Source organism: Schistocerca serialis, chromosome 4 (genome assembly GCF_023864345.2).
Source record: "Schistocerca serialis cubense isolate TAMUIC-IGC-003099 chromosome 4, iqSchSeri2.2, whole genome shotgun sequence".
Lineage (NCBI taxonomy): Eukaryota > Metazoa > Arthropoda > Insecta > Orthoptera > Acrididae > Schistocerca > Schistocerca serialis.
Window position 1 is genome coordinate 886,653,694 of NC_064641.1, and position 20,164 is coordinate 886,673,857.

At 39.9% G+C, this 20,164-nt stretch overlaps 1 protein-coding gene across 4 annotated transcripts in view; it reads right to left on the minus strand.

Annotated features, from left to right (window-relative positions):
* Positions 1–20,164, minus strand: part of LOC126473555 (epidermal growth factor receptor substrate 15-like 1) — a 179,657-nt gene that overhangs the window by 134,240 nt on the left and 25,253 nt on the right. For all 4 annotated transcript variants that reach the window (XM_050100687.1, XM_050100688.1, XM_050100686.1 and 1 more), the window contains exons 7-8: positions 18,969–19,144; positions 13,521–13,686 (exon numbers count right to left, since the gene is read on the minus strand). In XM_050100687.1, coding sequence (XP_049956644.1) covers positions 13,521–13,686; positions 18,969–19,144 — 342 coding nt within the window. The remainder of the gene's footprint in view (positions 1–13,520; positions 13,687–18,968; positions 19,145–20,164) is intronic.

Here is a 20,164-nt window from a genome sequence, read left to right on the forward strand (position 1 = left end):
TAGTTCCTGGCAGCCCAAACCAGCTAGAGTGAGAACTCTACTCACACTGACTTAAAAAAAAAAAATCAATGACAATATTTAAGAATTTTCCTTACACTTACTTATAATGTTCATCTTATGGCATAGCTAAATATAAGGATACCCTATCCTATGTAGTGATAATTACATAAAACAACTTTTCAATGAAAGTTTCATTTTCTACTGAATGTTTGTTTTAAATCAAGAGACCAGTTGGTGATCATATATAAGACATAAAAGGGAAAATTTGATGAGGTGAAATAAAGTGTTTTACTTTCCATCAAGTGATGAGCATCTAAGAGTACTTATATGAACTACACAATGTTCAAATTCTCTTTTTGTGCCATTCCTTAAGTGGAAATAACCAGTTTGTCATTTCATGGATGCCAAAAATGTACAGGAAACACTAAGCTTCCAGAAATACACTAAAAATCAGTGTTGTTCTAACTCCATTAGAAAATAAAACACAACAATGACATTAAAAATATTTTAGCATACAACCACTAATATTAGGAACATAATCATCTGCTTGGGAATCACGCATCTGGCACCTGCACTTCAAAAGCACACAAGGTCCAAATATAAAAACAAATAAAATTACATGGACATGAAGTCCTCGCCCTACTTTAAAAAAGGCAACACCACATCTCCTGCTTCATTTGTCCATGTTATCACACATCCACCAAGGCACTCCTTCTGTAAAGTGGTAAACTATGGTCACATTACCTGCCCCACTGTACAATGGTTCTGATATACTGCACTGAGCTGTCAGCACTTCCATAACATTCCTAAGTTCTTACTAAGGGCATGGAGACATACCATACCAATGATTATCTGTACAAAACTGTTCACATTTATCATACTAATTCCAGTATATATATATATATATACACACACACACGGTTATAATAGAGGGAAACATTCCACGTAGGATGGATATATATATATATATATATATATATATATATATATATATATATTATAAAAACAAAGATGAGGTGACTTACCGAACAAAAGCGCTGGCAGGTCGATAGATACACAAACAAACACAAACACACACACAAAATTCAAGCTTTCGCAACAAACTGTTGCCTCATCAGGAAAGAGGGAATGTTTCCTTCCATTATATATATATATATATATATATATATATATATATATATATATATATATCTAAAAACAAAGATGATGTGACTTACGAAATGAAAGTGCTGGCAGGTCGACAGACACACAAACAAACACAAACATACACACAAAATTCTAGCTTTCGCAACCAACGGTTGCCTCGTCAGGAAAGAGGGAAGGAGAGGGAAAGATGAAAGGATTTGGGTTTTAAGGGAGAGGGTAAGGAGTCATTCCAATCCCGGGAGCGGAAAGACTTACCTTAGGGGGGAAAAAGGACGGGTATACACTCGCACACACACACATATCCATCCACACATATACAGACACAAGCAGACATATTTAAAGATGTCTGCTTGTGTCTGTATATGTGTGGATGGATATGTGTGTGTGTGCGAGTGTATACCCGTCCTTTTTCCCCCCTAAGGTAAGTCTTTCCGCTCCCGGGATTGGAATGACTCCTTACCCTCTCCCTTAAAACCCAAATCCTTTCATCTTTCCCTCTCCTTCCCTCTTTCCTGACGAGGCAACCGTTGGTTGCGAAAGCTAGAATTTTGTGTGTATGTTTGTGTTTGTTTGTGTGTCTGTCGACCTGCCAGCACTTTCATTTGGTAAGTCACATCATCTTTGTTTTTAGATATATATTTCCTACGTGGAATGTTTCCCTCTATTATATATATATATATAATGGAAGGAAACATTCCACGTGGGAAAAATTATATATAAAAACAAAGATGAGGTGACTTACCGAACAAAAGCGCTGGCAGGTCGATAGACACACAAACAAACACAAACATACACACAAAATTCAAGCTTTCGCAACAAACTGTTGCCTCATCAGGAAAGAGGGAAGGAGAGGGGAAGACGAAAGGAAGTGGCTTTTAAAGGAGAGGGTAAGGAGTCATTCCAATCCCGGGAGCGGAAAGACTTACCTTAGGGGGAAAAAAGGACAGGTATACACTCGCACACACGCACATATCCATCCACACATACAGACACAAGCAGACATATTTAAATATGTCTGCTTGTGTCTGTATGTGTGGATGGATATGTGCGTGTGTGCGAGTGTATACCTGTCCTATTTTCCCCCTAAGGTAAGTCTTTCCGCTCCCGGGATTGGAATGACTCCTTACCCTCTCCTTTAAAACCCACTTCCTTTCGTCTTCCCCTCTCCTTCCCTCTTTCCTGATGAGGCAACAGTTTGTTGCGAAAGCTTGAATTTTGTGTGTATGTTTGTGTTTGTTTGTGTGTCTATCGACCTGCCAGCGCTTTTGTTCGGTAAGTCACCTCATCTTTGTTTTTTTATATATATATATATATAATAGAGGGAAACATTCCACGTAGGAAAAATATATCTAAAAACAAACATGATGTGACTTACCAAATGAAAGTGCTGGCAGGTCGACAGACACACAAACAAACACAAACATACACACAAAATTCAAGCTTTCGCAACAAACTGTTGCCTCACCAGGAAAGAGGGAAGGAGAGGGAAAGACGAAAGGATGCGGGCCTCAAGGGAGAGGGCAAGGAGCCACTCCAATCCCGGGAGCGGAAAGACCCACCCCAGGGGGAAAAAAGGACGGGTACACACTCGCGCACACACACACACACACACACACACACACACACACATCCATCCACACATACACAGACACAAGCAGACATATTTAAAGACAAAGAGTTTGGGCAGAGATGCCAGTCGAGGCAGAAGTGCAGAGGCAAAGATGTTGTTGAATGACAGGTGAGGTATGAGTGGCGGGAACTTGAAATTAGCGGAGATTGAGGCCTGGTGGATAACGGGAAGAGAGGATATATTGAAGAGCAAGTTCCCATCTCCGGAGTTCGGATAGGTTGGTGTTAGTGGGAAGTATCCAGATAACCCGGACGGTGTAACACTGTGCCAAGATGTGCTGGCCACGCACCAAGGCATGTTTAGCCACAGGGTGATCCTCATTACCAACAAACACTGTCTGCCTGTGTCCATTCATGCGAATGGACAGTTTGTTGCTGGTCATTCCCACATAGAATGCGTCACAGTGTAGGCAGGTCAGTTGGTAGATCACGTGGGTGCTTTCACACGTGGCTCTGCCTTTGATCGTGTACACCTTCCGGGTTACAGGACTGGAGTAGGTAGTGGTGGGAGGGTGCATGGGACAGGTTTTACACTGGGGGCGGTTACAAGGGTAGGAGCCAGAGGGTAGGGAAAGTGGTTTGGGGATTTCATAGGGATGAACTAAGAGGTTACGAAGGTTAGGTGGACGTTGGAAAGACACTCTTGGTGGAGTGGGGAGGATTTCATGAAGGATGGATCTCATTTCAGGGCAGGATTTGAGGAAGTCGTATCCCTGCTGGAGAGCCACATTCAGAATCTGATCCAGTCCCGGAAAGGATCCTGTCACAAGTGGAGCACTTTTGTGGTTCTTCTGTGGGAGGTTCTGGGTTTGAGAGGATGAGGAAGTGGCTCTGGTTATTTGCTTCTGTACCAGGTCGGGAGGGTAGCTGCGGGATGCGAAAGCTGTTGTCAGGTTGTTGGTGTAATGCTTCAGGGATTCCAGACTGGAGCAGATTCGAATAATTTTATTTGTTTTTACATTCTGGCTTTGTGTGTTTTTGAAGTGCTTGTTTATATACGATTAACTTGACAGGCAGATAATGGTTGCTTGACTCCTGAAATACATTGCAGAGGATTACGTTCCCAACATTAGAGGTTGTGTGCTAAAATATAACAATTATCGTAACAAACCACCTCCGGCCCTTAAGATGGACAATGTTGGAAAACATATTGCACTTAAACCGGTCTTTTTTTTTTTTTTTTTTTTTTTTTTTTTTTTTTTTTTTTTTTAAAGGTATCTCAATGGTGATGCTCCTGTCATATGGCGTATTGGACTAAAGCGGATTTATCCCAGTTTAATTAAGAACCAAACCCATGGGAGAATTGAGATTGATGTGAAGAATAATATAGTAATAAGAAATCCACATTATTCCGATACAAAAACTTACAGGTGTGTATGATGGTGGTGATATTACTGCTACATTAAATATAAAAATAAAATTTTGCTGTAACTCACGTTATGGCAAAAATAACATATTACTTTGGTCAATATTAACCAAGTTGAAAACAAAATATACCTCTTTTTCTGTTTAGTTTGGTTATTTGGGTTTAGGACAAAAGAATAAGTCAGCTATTATTTATTTATGGAAATTAATTGATATTTTGATGCTCAGGCATTGATGAGTGCCCTATCCCATTGAGTACATCCGAAACGTCAATGTTCATGAAATAAAGAAAGATACTGAATTACACAGTCAGTAAAAGCACAGTGTTGAGAGAAGTGAGTTGGTACATGCATACTGAAGACTTGTAGATAATACAGTTTAAATGTTCAATTATTGATAGCATAATGTAAATGGATAGATAAAAATCTACTCACCAAGTGGCAGCATGGAAACACACACACAAAAGGATTTAACGTTTACAAGCTTTCGGAGGCAGTGGCTCCTCCTCCTAGCAGAAGAATTGAAGGGGAACATAGAAGGGTGAAGGAAAAGGACTGGAAAGTTTGAGAGAAACGGGTACAGTTCAGAAAATTCGCCCAGAACCCTGGGTCAGCAAAGACTTACTGGACGGGATGAGAAGCAAAGACCGATTGTTGGGGACTGCATCGGACAAGATTTGAAAAGCTGAGAGCTTAAAGATGGAAGACAGGGTAATAGGCAAGACAGAGATTACTACTACAACATCATGCACGAGTTAATAAGAGTGAAAAGCTAAGTACATTGTATGTAACAGAGGTGGGAGGGGGGACCGTGAAAGGTAGACCAGTCAGAAAATGAAAGATTTAGTAAACTAAAATGGAGTACAGAAAGTAGTTACCGTGAAGAAATGCCGAGACAGAAGGAATTAACATAAATTAAGGCCAAGTGGGTGGCAAGAATCAAGGACATGTTGTAATGCTAGTTTCTAAACACAGAATCCTGAGAAACTGGTGTCTGGGGGAGAATCCAGATGGCGTGTGTGGTGAAACAGGCACCAAGGTCATGACTGTCATGTTGTACAGCATGCTCTGCAACAGGATATTGTGTGTTGCCTGTATACATCCTCCGGCTACACCTATTAATCCTGACTGATAACTGGGTGGTAGTCATGCTGATGTAAACCGCCGAACGGCGTTTACATAACAGCTGGTATACGACATGTTGTTTCACAGGTGGCTCTTGCTTTGATAGCATATGTTTTGCCAGTTACAGGGCTGGAATAGGTGGTGGTAGGAGGGTGCACAGGGCAAGTCTTGTAGCGGGGACAGTCACAAGGGGTGGAGCCATAAGGTAGGGAGATGCGTGCAGAAGGAGCATAGGGTCCGACAAGGATATTGCAGAGTTTGGGAGACCGAGGAAAAGCTATTCTATGTGTGGCGAACAAAACCTCAGACAGAATGGATCTCATTTCAGGGCATGATTTTAGGCAGTCATGGCCTTGCTGAAGTAGCTGATTGATACATTCAAGACCAGGATAATACTGGGTGACAAGTGGTGTGCTCTGAAGTTGTTTCATGAGGGATCAGCAGTACCGGGATGGCCTGGATCATCTGCTTTTGAACTAGGCTATTGGGGTAATTACATCCAATGAGGGCTGAAGTGACAGCCTTGTTGTAAAGAGTATTGTTGTGAAGAGTCTGCATCTGAACAAATATGCTTGCCTCGAATGCCAATGCTGTATGGAAGAGAAGATTTGACATGGAAAGAATGGCAATTGTAAAAATGTAGGTACTGCTGTTTGTTAGTAGGTTCGATGTGGAAGGAAGAGTATAGCTGGCCATTGGTGAGGATGAGATCAGCATCAAGGAAACTGACACGGGATTTGGAATAGGATCATGTGAAATTTAATTGGGAGAAGGTATTTAGACATTCCAGGAATTTTAACAGGTCAGCCTCAGCATGAGTCTATACAGCAAAGATGTCATCAATGTATCTGAACCAAACCAGGGGCTGAAGGATTACCACTCCCAGGAAAGCCCCCTCCAAGCGACACATGAAGAGGTTGGCACAGGAAGGAGCCATCCTGGTTCCCATGGCCATACCAGTGATCTGTTTGCATGTCTGCCCCTCAAAGGTGAAGTAATTGTTGGTAAGTATAAAGTTGATTAAGGTGAGCAAAAGGATGCCATAGGCTTGGAAGCAGGTGGGCACTGACTGAGGAGAAGTTCACCAGTCGGCAGACCATGTACGTCGGGGATGTTGGAGATCACCTCAATGGTGACAAGTAAGGGGTGTGGTGGGAGAAGAATGGATATGGACTTCAGACAATTTAGGAAATGGTTGGTATCTTTAATATAGGAGGGAAGTCTTTGTACTACAGGTTGCAAGTATTGATCAACTAAGGCAGATATTTGTCTGGAGTGTGATTTGAAGCCAGTAACTATAGGACTGCCATGATGATTGGGTTTGTGCCTCTGAGGAAGTAGGTAAAAGGTGGCGGTGCGTAGTTTGGGTGGGGCAGAAGTTCTGTGGATTGAGGTGTAAGTCCTTGTGACGGCCTGAGGATGGGATCTTGATGGCAGATGCTTGTTTGTAGAGATGTCAGACAGCCGGTGTAAACCTTCACTAACATACTCCAGTCTGTCTAGCACCACAGTGGTAGATCCTTTGTCTGCTGGGAGGATAATGATGGAGTCATCAGCTTTTAGGGAACGTGAGCCTAGAGTTCTGCAGACGGCAGGTTAGGGTCGTGTTGTAGGGACCTGACGAAAGGTTGTGAAGCAACAGGAATTCCTGGAGGGCTTGTAAGGGAGGATACTGAGGTAGTGGTGGGGGATCAAGTTGGGATCATGGTCAGAGCTGTTCAAGGCAGGGTCCAATGTCAGGTTTCCTATTGGAAAGATTTTGTGGCTGGGTTCCAAACCGATATTTAAAGTTGAAATTACGTGTGAAGGAAAGTAGATCCTTCACCAAAGCATAATGGTTGAATGCAGTTTTAGGGCTGAAAGTGAGACGCTTGGATAATATAGATAATTTGGGGGGGAGGGGGGGGGAGTGCATTGGACGAGAGGTTGAGAACACTGCAGTGTTGTCACTGGTTCTTGTGATTATGAGTTTATTACAGGTCTGGGAGGCAGTGGTGAAGGCTGAGGGATGTTAAGGAGGTTGGCCAAGCTCGGTTTGTAGGAGAGGAGTTGTGGTTGATGGTGTAGCTGTTTGGGAAGCTGGAAGCTGCAGAAGGACGGGAGGGGGGACATCACTGTTGAGGTAGTTTAGGAGAAGGTGGGATAATTTTTTGAGGTCAAGTCTGGCATGTCATTGCAGTCTGATGTTGGCTTGCAAATGATACCATCCAAGGAAACATGATGGGCACATAACTACAAAATTTTGTAGGAGGAGAGAAGTATGGTGGTGTGGAAACTGCCAGATGAGGCATCTAAGTCAAAGATAAGTCTGGTAAGTGCAATAAATTGCTGTATTTAAAACTGCAAAAGAGGCTGGTGTAGAGTAGGATTACATCCAGAAGGCCTTTGGGAGTAACACCAAGAGATGAGCACGTTTCAAGAAACAGAATGTGGGACCTTAATTTTGATAGTGCAAAAGCACGTTTTCGAAAAGAACGGATGTAATATGTGATGGGATTCATTATGGCAAGAGAGGAAAGTTTGGAGTGTAAAAATAGTGGGAGTGGCCAAAATGAGAGGCAGAGGGTGGTAAAAGATAGAAAAACAGAAAAAGAGCACATGCGTCGTCTGGATTCTTCCCCCAGACACCAGTTTCTCAGAACTCTGCAGGTGGGAACTAGCACTACAACATGTCCTTGGTTCTCTCCAACCACCTGGCATTAATTAATTTTAATTCCTTCCATCTCAGCATTTATTCATAGTAACTACTCAATTCTTTACTCAATTTTTGTTTTCTACTTCTTTCATTTTCTGACTTGTCTAGTTTTTGCCGTTCCCTTCCTACCTCTGTTACATACAGTGCACTTAGCATTTTACTCTTAATAACTCATGCACAATGTTTTAGAAGTAATCTCTGTCTTGCGTATTGCCACGTCTTCCACCTTTAAGCTCTCAGGTTTTCAAGTCTCATCCAGTGCAGCCCCCAACAATTCTTTCCTTCTATTCCTGTCCAGTAAGTCGTCTCTGACTCAGGGTTCTGGCTCCTCCTCCTCCAAGAAGGAGCCACTGGCTCCGAAAGCCTGTAAACGTTAAATCCTTTTGTGTGTGAGCGAGCGAGCGAGCGAGCGTGTGAGCGTTTTTCCCACCGTCACCACTTGGTTAGTAGATTTTTTTATCTGTCAATTTACATTGATTTAAATGTTCAGTTGCGCTGAAGGTCTTTTATTTTAAATGAGGGAGGAATATAAAATGCAGATGTCATTTAGTCTGGTGATGTAGATAACATTTCAAGTGAGTTAATATTTTGCGATTATATACAGAGTAAAGCAATGTTGTAAACTCTGTTGTAACTCACAGTATTTTAACTAATGGTTTTGTAAGAAAAATAAGTTGCAGTAACAAAATTCATAAAATTTCTCCAAATAGCAATAATTTTTTTGTTGTCTTTTATTATCACACTGTACAACAGCTGATTATAATATACTGATAGATATTAATAATACGGTAAACTTTCAAAATGAGTGAATTACATTATATTTACTCCAGAGGCAAATTTCTATACTTTTGTTTATAAAATGTCATAAGTATTTCCAGCACATTGTCCAGTACGTGTACCAATCTGTGATTTTTCAAGAAGCAGTTACACCTCCCATCAGTCACTACCTTAGGGAAGGCAAATGTCTATCTACTTGTCCTAACGAAATCACATACTAAGTTATTTATTTAATTTTCTCTAACTTTAAAACCTTGTGTAGCATTGGTATTTTTAAATTACTGCTAACACTTCTTGAATTTTTACAGCTGTTGGCGTGCTAACAGACTTTCTGGAAGAATACGACTAATGATAAACAAGCCAATGACATTCACTATCAACCATCATACAGTACTCCTTGGTCTGACTGCAATTTTTGGAACATTTATCTTTGTGTTTTATAGAGCTACAAGAAGGAGACCCACTGCATTGGATTAAAGTGACTACCTACATTAAGCAGTAACATGGAGGCCTACAACATACATGTGACTCTTCCTCAAGGAAGCATGCAGATCTGTTGTCAGTCTTTGGAGTCCTCATCTCGGAGTTAATTTCTTCTTTTTCTTATGACCAAAACATTTTACATACTTCTTTAAAAAATGTAATTAGCGGTTTCAACTGAATTAAATCATCTCATATCTAAAATGTAGGGAAACAGTAGCTACTTGAATATCAGACCAGCTGTGTGGCTGGATTGAAGAGTTTTTAGCAAACAGAACACAGCATGTTGTTATCAATGGAGAGACATCTACAGACGTTAAAGTAACCTCTGGCGTGCCACAGGGGAGTGTTATGGGACCATTGCTTTTCACAATATATATAAATGACTTAGTAGATAGTGTCGGAAGTTCCATGCGGCTTTTCGCGGATGATGCTGTAGTATACAGAGAAGTTGCTGCATTAGAAAATTGTAGTGAAATACAGGAAGATCTGCAGCGGATAGGCACTTGGTGCAGGGAGTGGCAACTGACCCTTAACATAGACAAATGTAATGTATTGCGAATACATAGAAAGAAGGATCCTTTATTGTGTGATTATATGATAGCGGAACAAACACTGGTAGCAGTTACTTCTGTAAAATATCTGGGAGTATGCGTACGGAACGATTTGAAGTGGAATGATCATATAAAACTAATTGTTGGTAAGGCGGGTACCAGGTTGAGATTCATTGGGAGAGTGCTTAGAAAATGTAGTCCATCAACAAAGGAGGTGGCTTACAAAACACTCGTTCGACCTATACTTGAGTATTGCTCATCAGTGTGGGATCCGTACCAGGTCGGGTTGACGGAGGAGATAGAGAAGATCCAAAGAAGAGCGGCGCGTTTCGTCACTGGGTTATTTGGTAACCGTGATAGCGTTACGGAGATGTTTAATAAACTCAAGTGGCAGACTCTGCAAGAGAGGCGCTCTGCATCGCGGTGTAGCTTGCTCGCCAGGTTTCGAGAGGGTGCGTTTCTGGATGAGGTATCGAATATATTGCTTCCCCCTACTTATACTTCCCGAGGAGATCACGAATGTAAAATTAGAGAGATTAGAGCGCGCACGGAGGCTTTCAGACAGTCGTTCTTCCCGCGAACCATACGCGACTGGAACAGGAAAGGGAGGTAATGACAGTGGCACGTAAAGTGCCCTCCGCCACACACCGTTGGGTGGCTTGCGGAGTATCAATGTAGATGTAGATGTAGATGTACTTATCTGGTCTGCATTGTTACAAGTCTCCCCCCCCCCCCCCCCTTTTATAGTTTGCTCAATGAAAAGTTATTATTAGAATTATTATAAAATGTTTAATTCCTCAACTGGATCAGTAACTAACAATGACCTATACACATAATCACTAAGATACAGAGTAGAAATGACAGTAAAAAATGAAAGCTACAAACACCACACAAAAATACGGTATTTTTTTAAAAAAATTACAGATACCAATATTTTAAAATCTGTAGTTGGAACTGCAGGTTTCAAAACTGAAAAATCTTTTCATTAGCTAAGGAGAAAAATGAAGAAAGTACTGTGGAAAAAAGGGCCAACAAAGTTATGTTACCCTATGCCTGCGAGTCAATATGGACAAATTTGTTGACAGCATGACTTTAATAAACGGGGTACTGTGACATAGAAAATGTATGGTCTTTGCAAAGGTACCATCCTAGTATCCACTTTAAGTGATTAAGTAACTACAGGAAATCTGAATACCATGGCTCTGAATGTGAGTCAAATGTTTTAACCCCTGGGCAAATCTCACTCGGTGCTCATTTACTCTGCAAAAGACAACAGCAGGTTACAGAGGTAACAGTGGATATGAACAAAAAAAAAAAAAAAAAAAAAAAAAAAAAAAAAAAAAAAAAAAAAAAAAAAATACTCGGATGAGACAGCACACACACAGTTCATACTCAACAATGGTTTCCATGGTGACTGTCTACTCAAAGATTATTTTCTACAAGCGGAGAAGTGAAACAAAGAGGGCATGGCAAAAGGCAAGTACTATAAATATGAGACATTTGTGTCACAGGGAAGGCAAGGAGGAGGGTGACTAGTGACTTATCAACTTAAGAGCTTTGTCATTGAGATGAGATTCACTTTGTTTCACAGCACATCTCCAACCAACAAAATATTAAAGACACAAGCAATGCATAAATTGAAACTCACAACAAATGACTGCTAACAAAATGCTGCTGTTTGTTGAGTCTTCATCACTGAAGTGAGAAGCTTTCTTAGTTGTCAAATTATGTACACACTTTGCACACCCATGCAAAGTAACCAGTCACAATGAAACTGATACAAATATATGTCATGTATTTTCATTCATGATGTACAGGTGTTTATCAGCAACCAGCAACTGCAAATGTGATATAGCAGGAACAGAAAATAGCATTACAGTAAGCAACAATGGCAAGAAACTGATAATGTATACATTATGGCAAGAAACTGATAATGTATACATTTAAAGTGAACAAGAAACTGAGCAGTCGCTTTAGTAAGTGTTATAATTAGGAAAGCTGCAGACTGATAGTAAATGGTGATGCAAAAATGAGATTATTATAGGGTGTCTTTTAATCTCAAAACTGAGTATCAAATATCCAGAAAAATACCTGTCTTGAAGTGGCTTCACATGTTACTACAAGCTTGACAAGCGTGGATGTGCAAGTATTTGGCACAAGCAGGCTCAAGTCATTATCATCCCCACACAGCAAAAACTTTCTTGTGCAATTTGTGTTATTGATACAGTATGATGAGCTCAGACTACAATGTGACCACTTTATGCACATTTGCATTTGTGACTGGCAAGGGAAATAAGAGGAAATGTGGTATGTGATCTAAATAATGATACAAAAAACTATTTTCCTTATTGATTAGGTAGTGAACTCAAGATATATCATAGATATTGGCATAATTATCTAACAATGCATGAAGAGACATATTTGAACCTTCTGTCACTTCAGAGTCCCTTCACTGAGGGACAAGATGTAGGTACGAGGGAAACTATAACAACACACAAAAGACTGACAGCGATGGTATCACAAGCATTCAGGTACATATTTCCTGAAAACTGCCATGCTATCTACTAAGTGAAGAAAAATAATACCACAGTGTGGATTTATACATTTGATCTATGCCATTCCCCAACTCAATTTTTTTTCCTCTCCTAAAATTTGTTGGGAAGGAATTGATTTTCTTGATGACTGTGTCTTTGTTAGAAGCCAAATTGATTGCTTGGTATTTGGAGTGTATTATATACACTATGTCTCACTCATACACTTTCATTATAACCAATGCTTAAATAAAATCCTGAAGCATATACCAATTTTCCTAAGGTCGCTTGACACACTGGAAAAAACACTAACCTAATCTTAGCTTGCGCCAACCTGGTACATACGCTTAAGCACACACACTTGCGCAAGCTTGCATAATAATAAATCATTCAAGCCTCTAGTTACTTGAATAATTAAAATAGTTGTACAAAGTAATTTGTATGGCCACTTTCACATGCCGAGTCTCCTTACTCCTTCTAAGTTGAAAGACAAACCACTGAAGTTAAAAATAACCACTCGCCATAAGAGGATCCGACATTAGTGTTTATGATCTCATAAGCACTAATGTCCTTAGGGTCTGAGCAATGCTTCATTTCACTACTCGCCATATAGTGTTACTGAACGAACCAGCTTGGCAGTCACTGTATTATGACTTACGTCAGAAAATCTTGTAAATGCTCTTATAAGAGACCATCACAAAATTTAATGAAATTTTTCAGTGAAACATTTGGAAGCCTCACATGAAAGATGTGATAAGATTCATTATATGATGTAGTACAGTGCCCACTACAAGTGAACACAGTAAAATCCAAGACCTTCTGTCAAATTCTTAAGATGAACAGAGATTCTAAAGTCAACAGAAGACAGCTGCTTGGTTGCAACAGATGTAAAACATACTGAACTAGAAGCTAATCTGTGGAACAACTGTCGAATGTAAAAAGAAGATAGGGGAAAAAACTGGAGAACTCTCAGTGTAACCTCTCATTCATTACTCAAGGGCAACCAAAACAGTGAATTGCACCACAATACTGTTATCTAGGAGGTAGGACGTAGATGATGGTTCTTATCAGCACCATACTCCAGTGAGTTTAAAAATAAAACGAAGACAAAGGAAGCTTTAGACTGCTACCTATTGACAAGTTTTATAAAATTAAATTTGGAATTTACACTTATTATTCAATATTTAATCAGTACTACATTTACAAGTTTAGTACTCACTACTAATCCGTCAACAGGCTGTTTTGTCCGAAAACATGGTGGTATCATTTCTGGAGTGAGAGTTGCTGGTGGGCTTATACCTTGTAGTTTCTGATTGATCAGCCACATGGCCAAAGCAAACTGTTCACTGTTCAACTTGCCACACTGCTTTATATCACAAAGTGACCTGAAACAAATCAATTTTATTACAAATTTAACATGAGATATGAATAAAATGTTATGTGTTAAAACAAAGGGAAGCAAATGCAGTGGGAAAGATTAGACTGTGCACATCCTGTTACTCCAAAACTCATAGATTGATCATATCTTCAAAAAGAATTTCCCTCAGCTTGAAAAATTTAGTTTTAAGTTACTAAATGTGTAACAAACTGCTAACATGTGCCCTGCACTCTGTGACAAATAAATTAATAGCAATACATCTGCTGACTGTACAGCTGAAATGAAAATTTAGAACTTATACAGGTTTTTTAAAATCACAAATGCAGATCCTCACTACATACAACTTTAACTATCCTGAATTTCAAATTAATTTACAGAAGTAAATTTCTACATCTACATGATTACTCTGCAATTCACATTTAAGTGCTTGGCAGAGGGTTCATTGAACCACAATCATACTATCTCTCTACCATTCTACTCCCGAACAGCGTGCGGGAAAAACGAAGACCTAAACCTTTCTGTTCGAGCTCTGATTTCTCTTATTTTATTTTGATGATTATTCCTACGTATGTAGGTTGGGCTCAACAAAATATTTTCGCAATTGGAAGATAAAGTTGGTGACTGAAATTTTGTAAATAGATCTCGTCGCGACGAAAAACGTCTTTGCTTTAATGACTTCCATCCCAACTCTCGTATCATATCTGCCACATTCTCTCCCCTATTACGTGAAAATACAAAACGAGCTGCCCTTTTTTTGCACCCTTTTGATGTCCTCCGTCAATCCGACCTGGTAAGGATCCCACACCGCGCAGCAATATTCTAACAGAGGACGAACGAGTGTAGTGTAACCTGTCTCTTTAGTGGACTTGTTGCATCTTCTAAGTGTCCTGCCAATGAAACGCAACCTTTGGCTCGCTTTCCCTGCAATATTATCTATGTGGTCTTTCCAACTGAAGTTGTTCGTAATTTTAACACCCAGGTACTTAGTTGAATTGACAGCCTTGAAAATTTTACTATACTATTTATCGAGTAATCGAATTCCAACGGATTTCTTTTGGAACTCATGTGGATCACCTCACACTTTTCATTATTTAGCGTCAACTGCCACCTGCCACACCATACAGCAATCTTTTCTAAATCGCTTTGGAACTGATAATGGTCTTCGGATGACCTTACTAGACGGTAAATTGCAGCATCATCTGCGAACAACCTAAGAGAACTGCTCAGATTGTCACCCAGGTCATTTAAATAGATCAGGAACAGCAGAGGTCCCAGGACGCTTCCCTGGAGAACACCTGATATCACTTCAGTTTTACTCGATGATTTGCCGTTTATTACTATGAACTACGATCTTCCTGACAGGAAATCACGAATACAGTCGTACAACTGAGACGATACCCCATAGGCCCACAGCTTGATTAGAAGTTGCTTGTGAGGAACGGTGTCAAAAGCTTTCCAGAAATCTAGAAATACGGAATCAACTTGAGATCACCTGTCGACAGCGGCCATTACTTCGTGCGAATAAAGAGCTAGCTGCGCTGCACAAGAACAACATTTTCTGAAACCATGCTGATTACGTATCAATAGATCATTCCCTTCGAGGTGATTCATAATGTTTGAAAACAGTATATGCTCCAAAACCCTGCTGCAAACTGACGTCAATGATATAGGTCTGTAGTTTGATGGATTACTCCTACTACCCTTCTTAAGCACTGGTGTGACCTGCGCAATTTTCCAATCTGTAGGTACAGACCTATCGGTGACGAGCGGTTGTATACGATTGCTAAGTAGGACGGTATTGTATCAGCGTAATCTGAAAGGAACCTAATCGGTATACAATCTGGACCTGAAGACTTCCCCGTATCAAGCGATTTGAGTTGCTTCGCAACCCCTAAGGTATCTACTTCTACGAAACTCATGCTAGCAGCTGTTCGTGTTTCAAATTCTGGAATATTCCATTCATCTTCCCTGGTGAAGGAATTTCGGAAAACTGCATTCAATAACTGTGCATTATTGTGCTTAGAATTATACGTTTCTAATTATTTTCCTTCTTATGCACAGTAAACCATTACAATAATTTTCGAATCTGTAGCCGGATCCATCTACATTCTGCGACAATATTTCAGCCCAGAGATGTCCAACCCTCTTCAGGTGAGTAGCCAACTATAGAACAGCCCAGGTGCATTCACAGTATTTAAGTTGTATCTCACGCATGCAAAATGTGCTGGCATCTTTCGGTGCATCCATGATGACATGCACGGGACAGCCGAGTTGTGTGTGCTGCCCTCACAGTGGTGGAAGTGAAAGATGATGTAATTATTGAGCATCGAATGACCCCATCAATTCCGTTGTGACTGGATAATTTTAATTATAGGATTTAAATTTTTATCCAGTTGAAAGCCTTTGTCACAATTTAGAAGATTATTGGCAAGACATATTTCCACCAATTCTTTGATTACTGAATCCCAAAAACTGGAAATTGGAGCTGAACAAGCAGATGGCTTCATCATGGGGAGCCCTTTGTCCCCTGTGGTGGCTAATCTTTTTATGGAGAAATCTGATGAGAAAGCACTTGTGTCTGCTGTTTTGAAGCCCACCGTTTTCTAGCATTATGTAGATACTATTGTTGTATGGGCTCATGGCAGACAAGAACTGGAAAAATCCCTCTGTCACAAATTCATTACATGAGAACATTAAGTTTACAATGGCGATTTAGGAAGACAGGATTTTACCCTTCCTAGACATGTTAGTACAACATAAGAATGATGTGTCATCGAGACATTCTGTGAACAGAAAACCCACACACACATCTATATCTCCAGGCGTCTAGCTGCCATCACCCTGCAAAAACCACCGGTGTTCTTAGTACCTTAATACATTGGGTGTACAGACAAAGAAAACCTCCACACAGAATTAGAACACTTTGAGAGGGTTTTTAAGGAGAATGGCTACACTTCATGTCAAATAAAGAAGGTCATGAAAAACTTTAATAACAAGAAGCAACATACTGTGGACAATGACAATGACGATAAATCAACTGCGTTCCTTCCATATGCCGGGACTGTGTCTTCTAAAACAGGCAGGTTACCTAGGAAAATAAAATCAAAGTTATCTTCTGTCCACCAGCTAAGTGCCTGGCCCTGGTTGGATCCGTTAAAGGTGACATACAACTAAAAAAAAAAGCAAGCATTTACAAAATTCTCAGTGAGTGTGGTGCTGCGTTTATAGGCCAGACCACATGAACTGCCAAGGAGCGTTGTACAGAACATGAAAGATACACCCTTCTTCGGCGACCGTTAAAATCTGTAGTAGCAGAACTCTGTCACTTGGAAATACAGTCAATGGAACACAATAGAATAATTTTAGCCTCAGTTTCCAGTTTTTGGGATTCAGTAATCAGAGAATTGGTGGAAATATATCTTCTTGATAATCTTATAAACTGTGACAATGGCTTTCAATTCGATAAAAATTGGAATCCTATAATTAAAATCATCCAGTCACAATGGAATCGACAGGGTCATTCAATACTCAATAATTGGATCATCTCTCACTTCCACCACTGAGGGCAGCACACACAACTTGGCTCTCCAGTGCATGTCATCACTTGATGCATGCGTCGAAAGATGCCACATATTTTGCATGCGCAAGATTCTGCATAAATACTATGAATGCACCTGGGCTTTTCAGTAGTTGTCTGCTCACCTGAAGATAACTGGCCATCACTGGGCCGATGGCTCGATATATCGTGGCAGAATGTCGACAGGATCCAGCTGCACACCCAAAATTATTAGGAGAAGATATACGATGGGAAAATTTCAGAAGTTACATCAGTACATCATTGCTTTAATGTACTAAGAAAACATATCTTAGCAAATATACTCAAGTCTCCAACTGATATGGTACATATATTATTTTTTCAAGTTACAGCAAATTAAGTGTTTTAAATTTTTCTATTCTTGCTGAACTCCAAGTGCAATTTTTCTCAGGAAATACTTAAATTCAATAGTAAGGATTCAGGAAAGATTTGTAGTTTGGCAGCGGCCACTTGTGCAGATAAGACAGATTAAAACTGTGTGCCCACAAAGATTCAAACCTGGCAACTCTGCCTTTACCAGGCAAACACACTATCCGTCACGATTCATATCCTGCTGTCACTGCTTTACTTCTCCATATCCTTTCTTCCAAGAGTCCTAATCCACTTACGTATGCAGGAGAACTTCTGAGTAGTTTGGAGGTAGTAGAGGTACTGTTGGAAATAATGCTGTACGGGTGGGTTCAGTCAATAGAGTGTTTGCCCACACAAGGCAAAGTTTCAGAGTTTATGTTCTGGTCTGGTATAATTCTAATTGACTGAAGTTTCAAACCACCACACACACTACTGTAGTGTGGTTGTCATATCCTACATACAATGCTGTGCAATAGTTACAGCACAATTGGTATGCTTTCACAGGTGGTCTCATCTTCTATAGGATAGGAAATTCTTACAGCTGGATTGCAACAGGAGGAGGAGGAGGAGGAGGAGGAGGAGGAGGTGGTGGTGGTGGAATAGAAAAGGTTCTGCATTGGGTTGTCCAAAGAACAATGATCCATATGTTGCAGGACTAGAAACAAGGTTGCTATTAGCACTAGGATATTTCATAGGATGAGTGGTTGAGTAGGATATTTCTCATCTCGATGCATGGAAAAATGTAGCTGAACTCTTGATGAAGGATGCTGTCGAAATTCTCAAGACCTGACAGCAATAATCAACGATGCCACTGTCTCAGTGATGCTACTGCCATACTTTATGTAACAATGAACATACATATATATTATTGACGTAATGAAATTCCTGCATGTGTAAGTAATTTCTCTGTTTTTGTTCTATCCACTGCGGTTACTGATGTCTATAAATGTCAGTCAGGTCAACAGTACATCTGCAGTAATTAAAATACTTGAACCTTTACATTACAGTCTGTCCTATATTTATTTTCCATGGAAGTGATAATATAGCCTTATGAAATCATCAAATAATGTATAATTACTCTGTGTAACCTTCATGATAAGTATATGAAAATATGTGGAGTTGCACAAGAATAGTGTTCTGCCATTAAGAGATTGTTCACAAAAATATAATTTATTGTTTTTCTGTCCAGTTTAAGGTGCTTTAGTGAAAAGCCATAACTTATTACAGCACATTATTTCTACAAACACACTAACATTAAAAGCGGTTAATGAAGCTTTCTCCAGACAATTTTTTCAAGTCAGGGATACAGGGTAAGGATTAATATGTTTGCTATTAATATTTACCAAATATGCGCCAGAACAGGCTGAGGTACACCAGACTGTAGGAAGACGTCTTTTATTTCCAACCCGGACACAAAACCATCCTTGTCAATATCTGTTTGCTCGAACAAGGTATCATATTTAGTTTTCTCTTCTACAGTGACAACCCAAGGCACTGAAGGAGCCCCTGGAAGAATACTCTGAAAAAATTTGAACTTTTTGAGCACAATTCCAGCAGTGTGATGCAAGTAATGAGTATCAAAAAGATTCCAAAATCAGATAAAAATGTTTGTTTTTCAATCATGGATGTGTGTCAAAGTGAATCAGAAGCTTATAATAGTACAGTATGCAACTTAAAAGTTTACAACACTAATACATTATGATCTTTTGATGGGCAGCATCAAGAAAAATTTTCATCAATGGTTCAACCTTCACTAAATTTAGGGAACTTAGCAAATCTTTTACAACCTCTCATGCAAAGGACAGTACTACGACAGACAGCTTCAGTTGCCATTTTGCTACTTCCTGGAATATAAGTGCTTTGGAACATTTGTTTTTGCACATTTTATTACAAGTAAAGCACACAGTTTCATTAGATACTTTTCTGCACAACAGGCAAGCAGAGAATTCATGGTTCAGAAATAACCTAATAATTTCATGAAGAAATTACCAAACCTCTGAACAGATGGGAGGGTGCAAGTACGTAATAAACTACACCCAAGGCCAGAATGAATATTGAGAACACCCTATTATGTAAAGGGTTTACTTGTTTAACAGTCTTTTTGTTGTGCCTATCTGCAACTTAGTATCTCCACCATATGGTAAGCAGCAATGTATCCCTTTCAAAAACCACACTAAGGTTCGTTAGTTGGTTTGGGGAGAGGGGATTAAACAGCAAGATCATTGGTCCCATAGGATTAGGGAAGGAAGTCAGCCGTGCCCTTTCAAAGGAACCATCCTGGCATTTGCCAGAAGCAATTCAGGGAAGTCAAGGAAAACAGGATGAATGGACACGGGTTTGAACCATTGTTCACACTAAGGTACACATCCCACTTGCCAACAGGGCACTGTAGTAGTCTCACGTGGGGAATTTTTACCCGGAATGAAATGGTGTCTCCAACACATCCACCTCGGTCTCTCATTGGCAAACACAAGAGTCTCATAACCTATTATCAAATCATATGCATACATTCATTTGCTTGCAATAACCTTTAGGACAT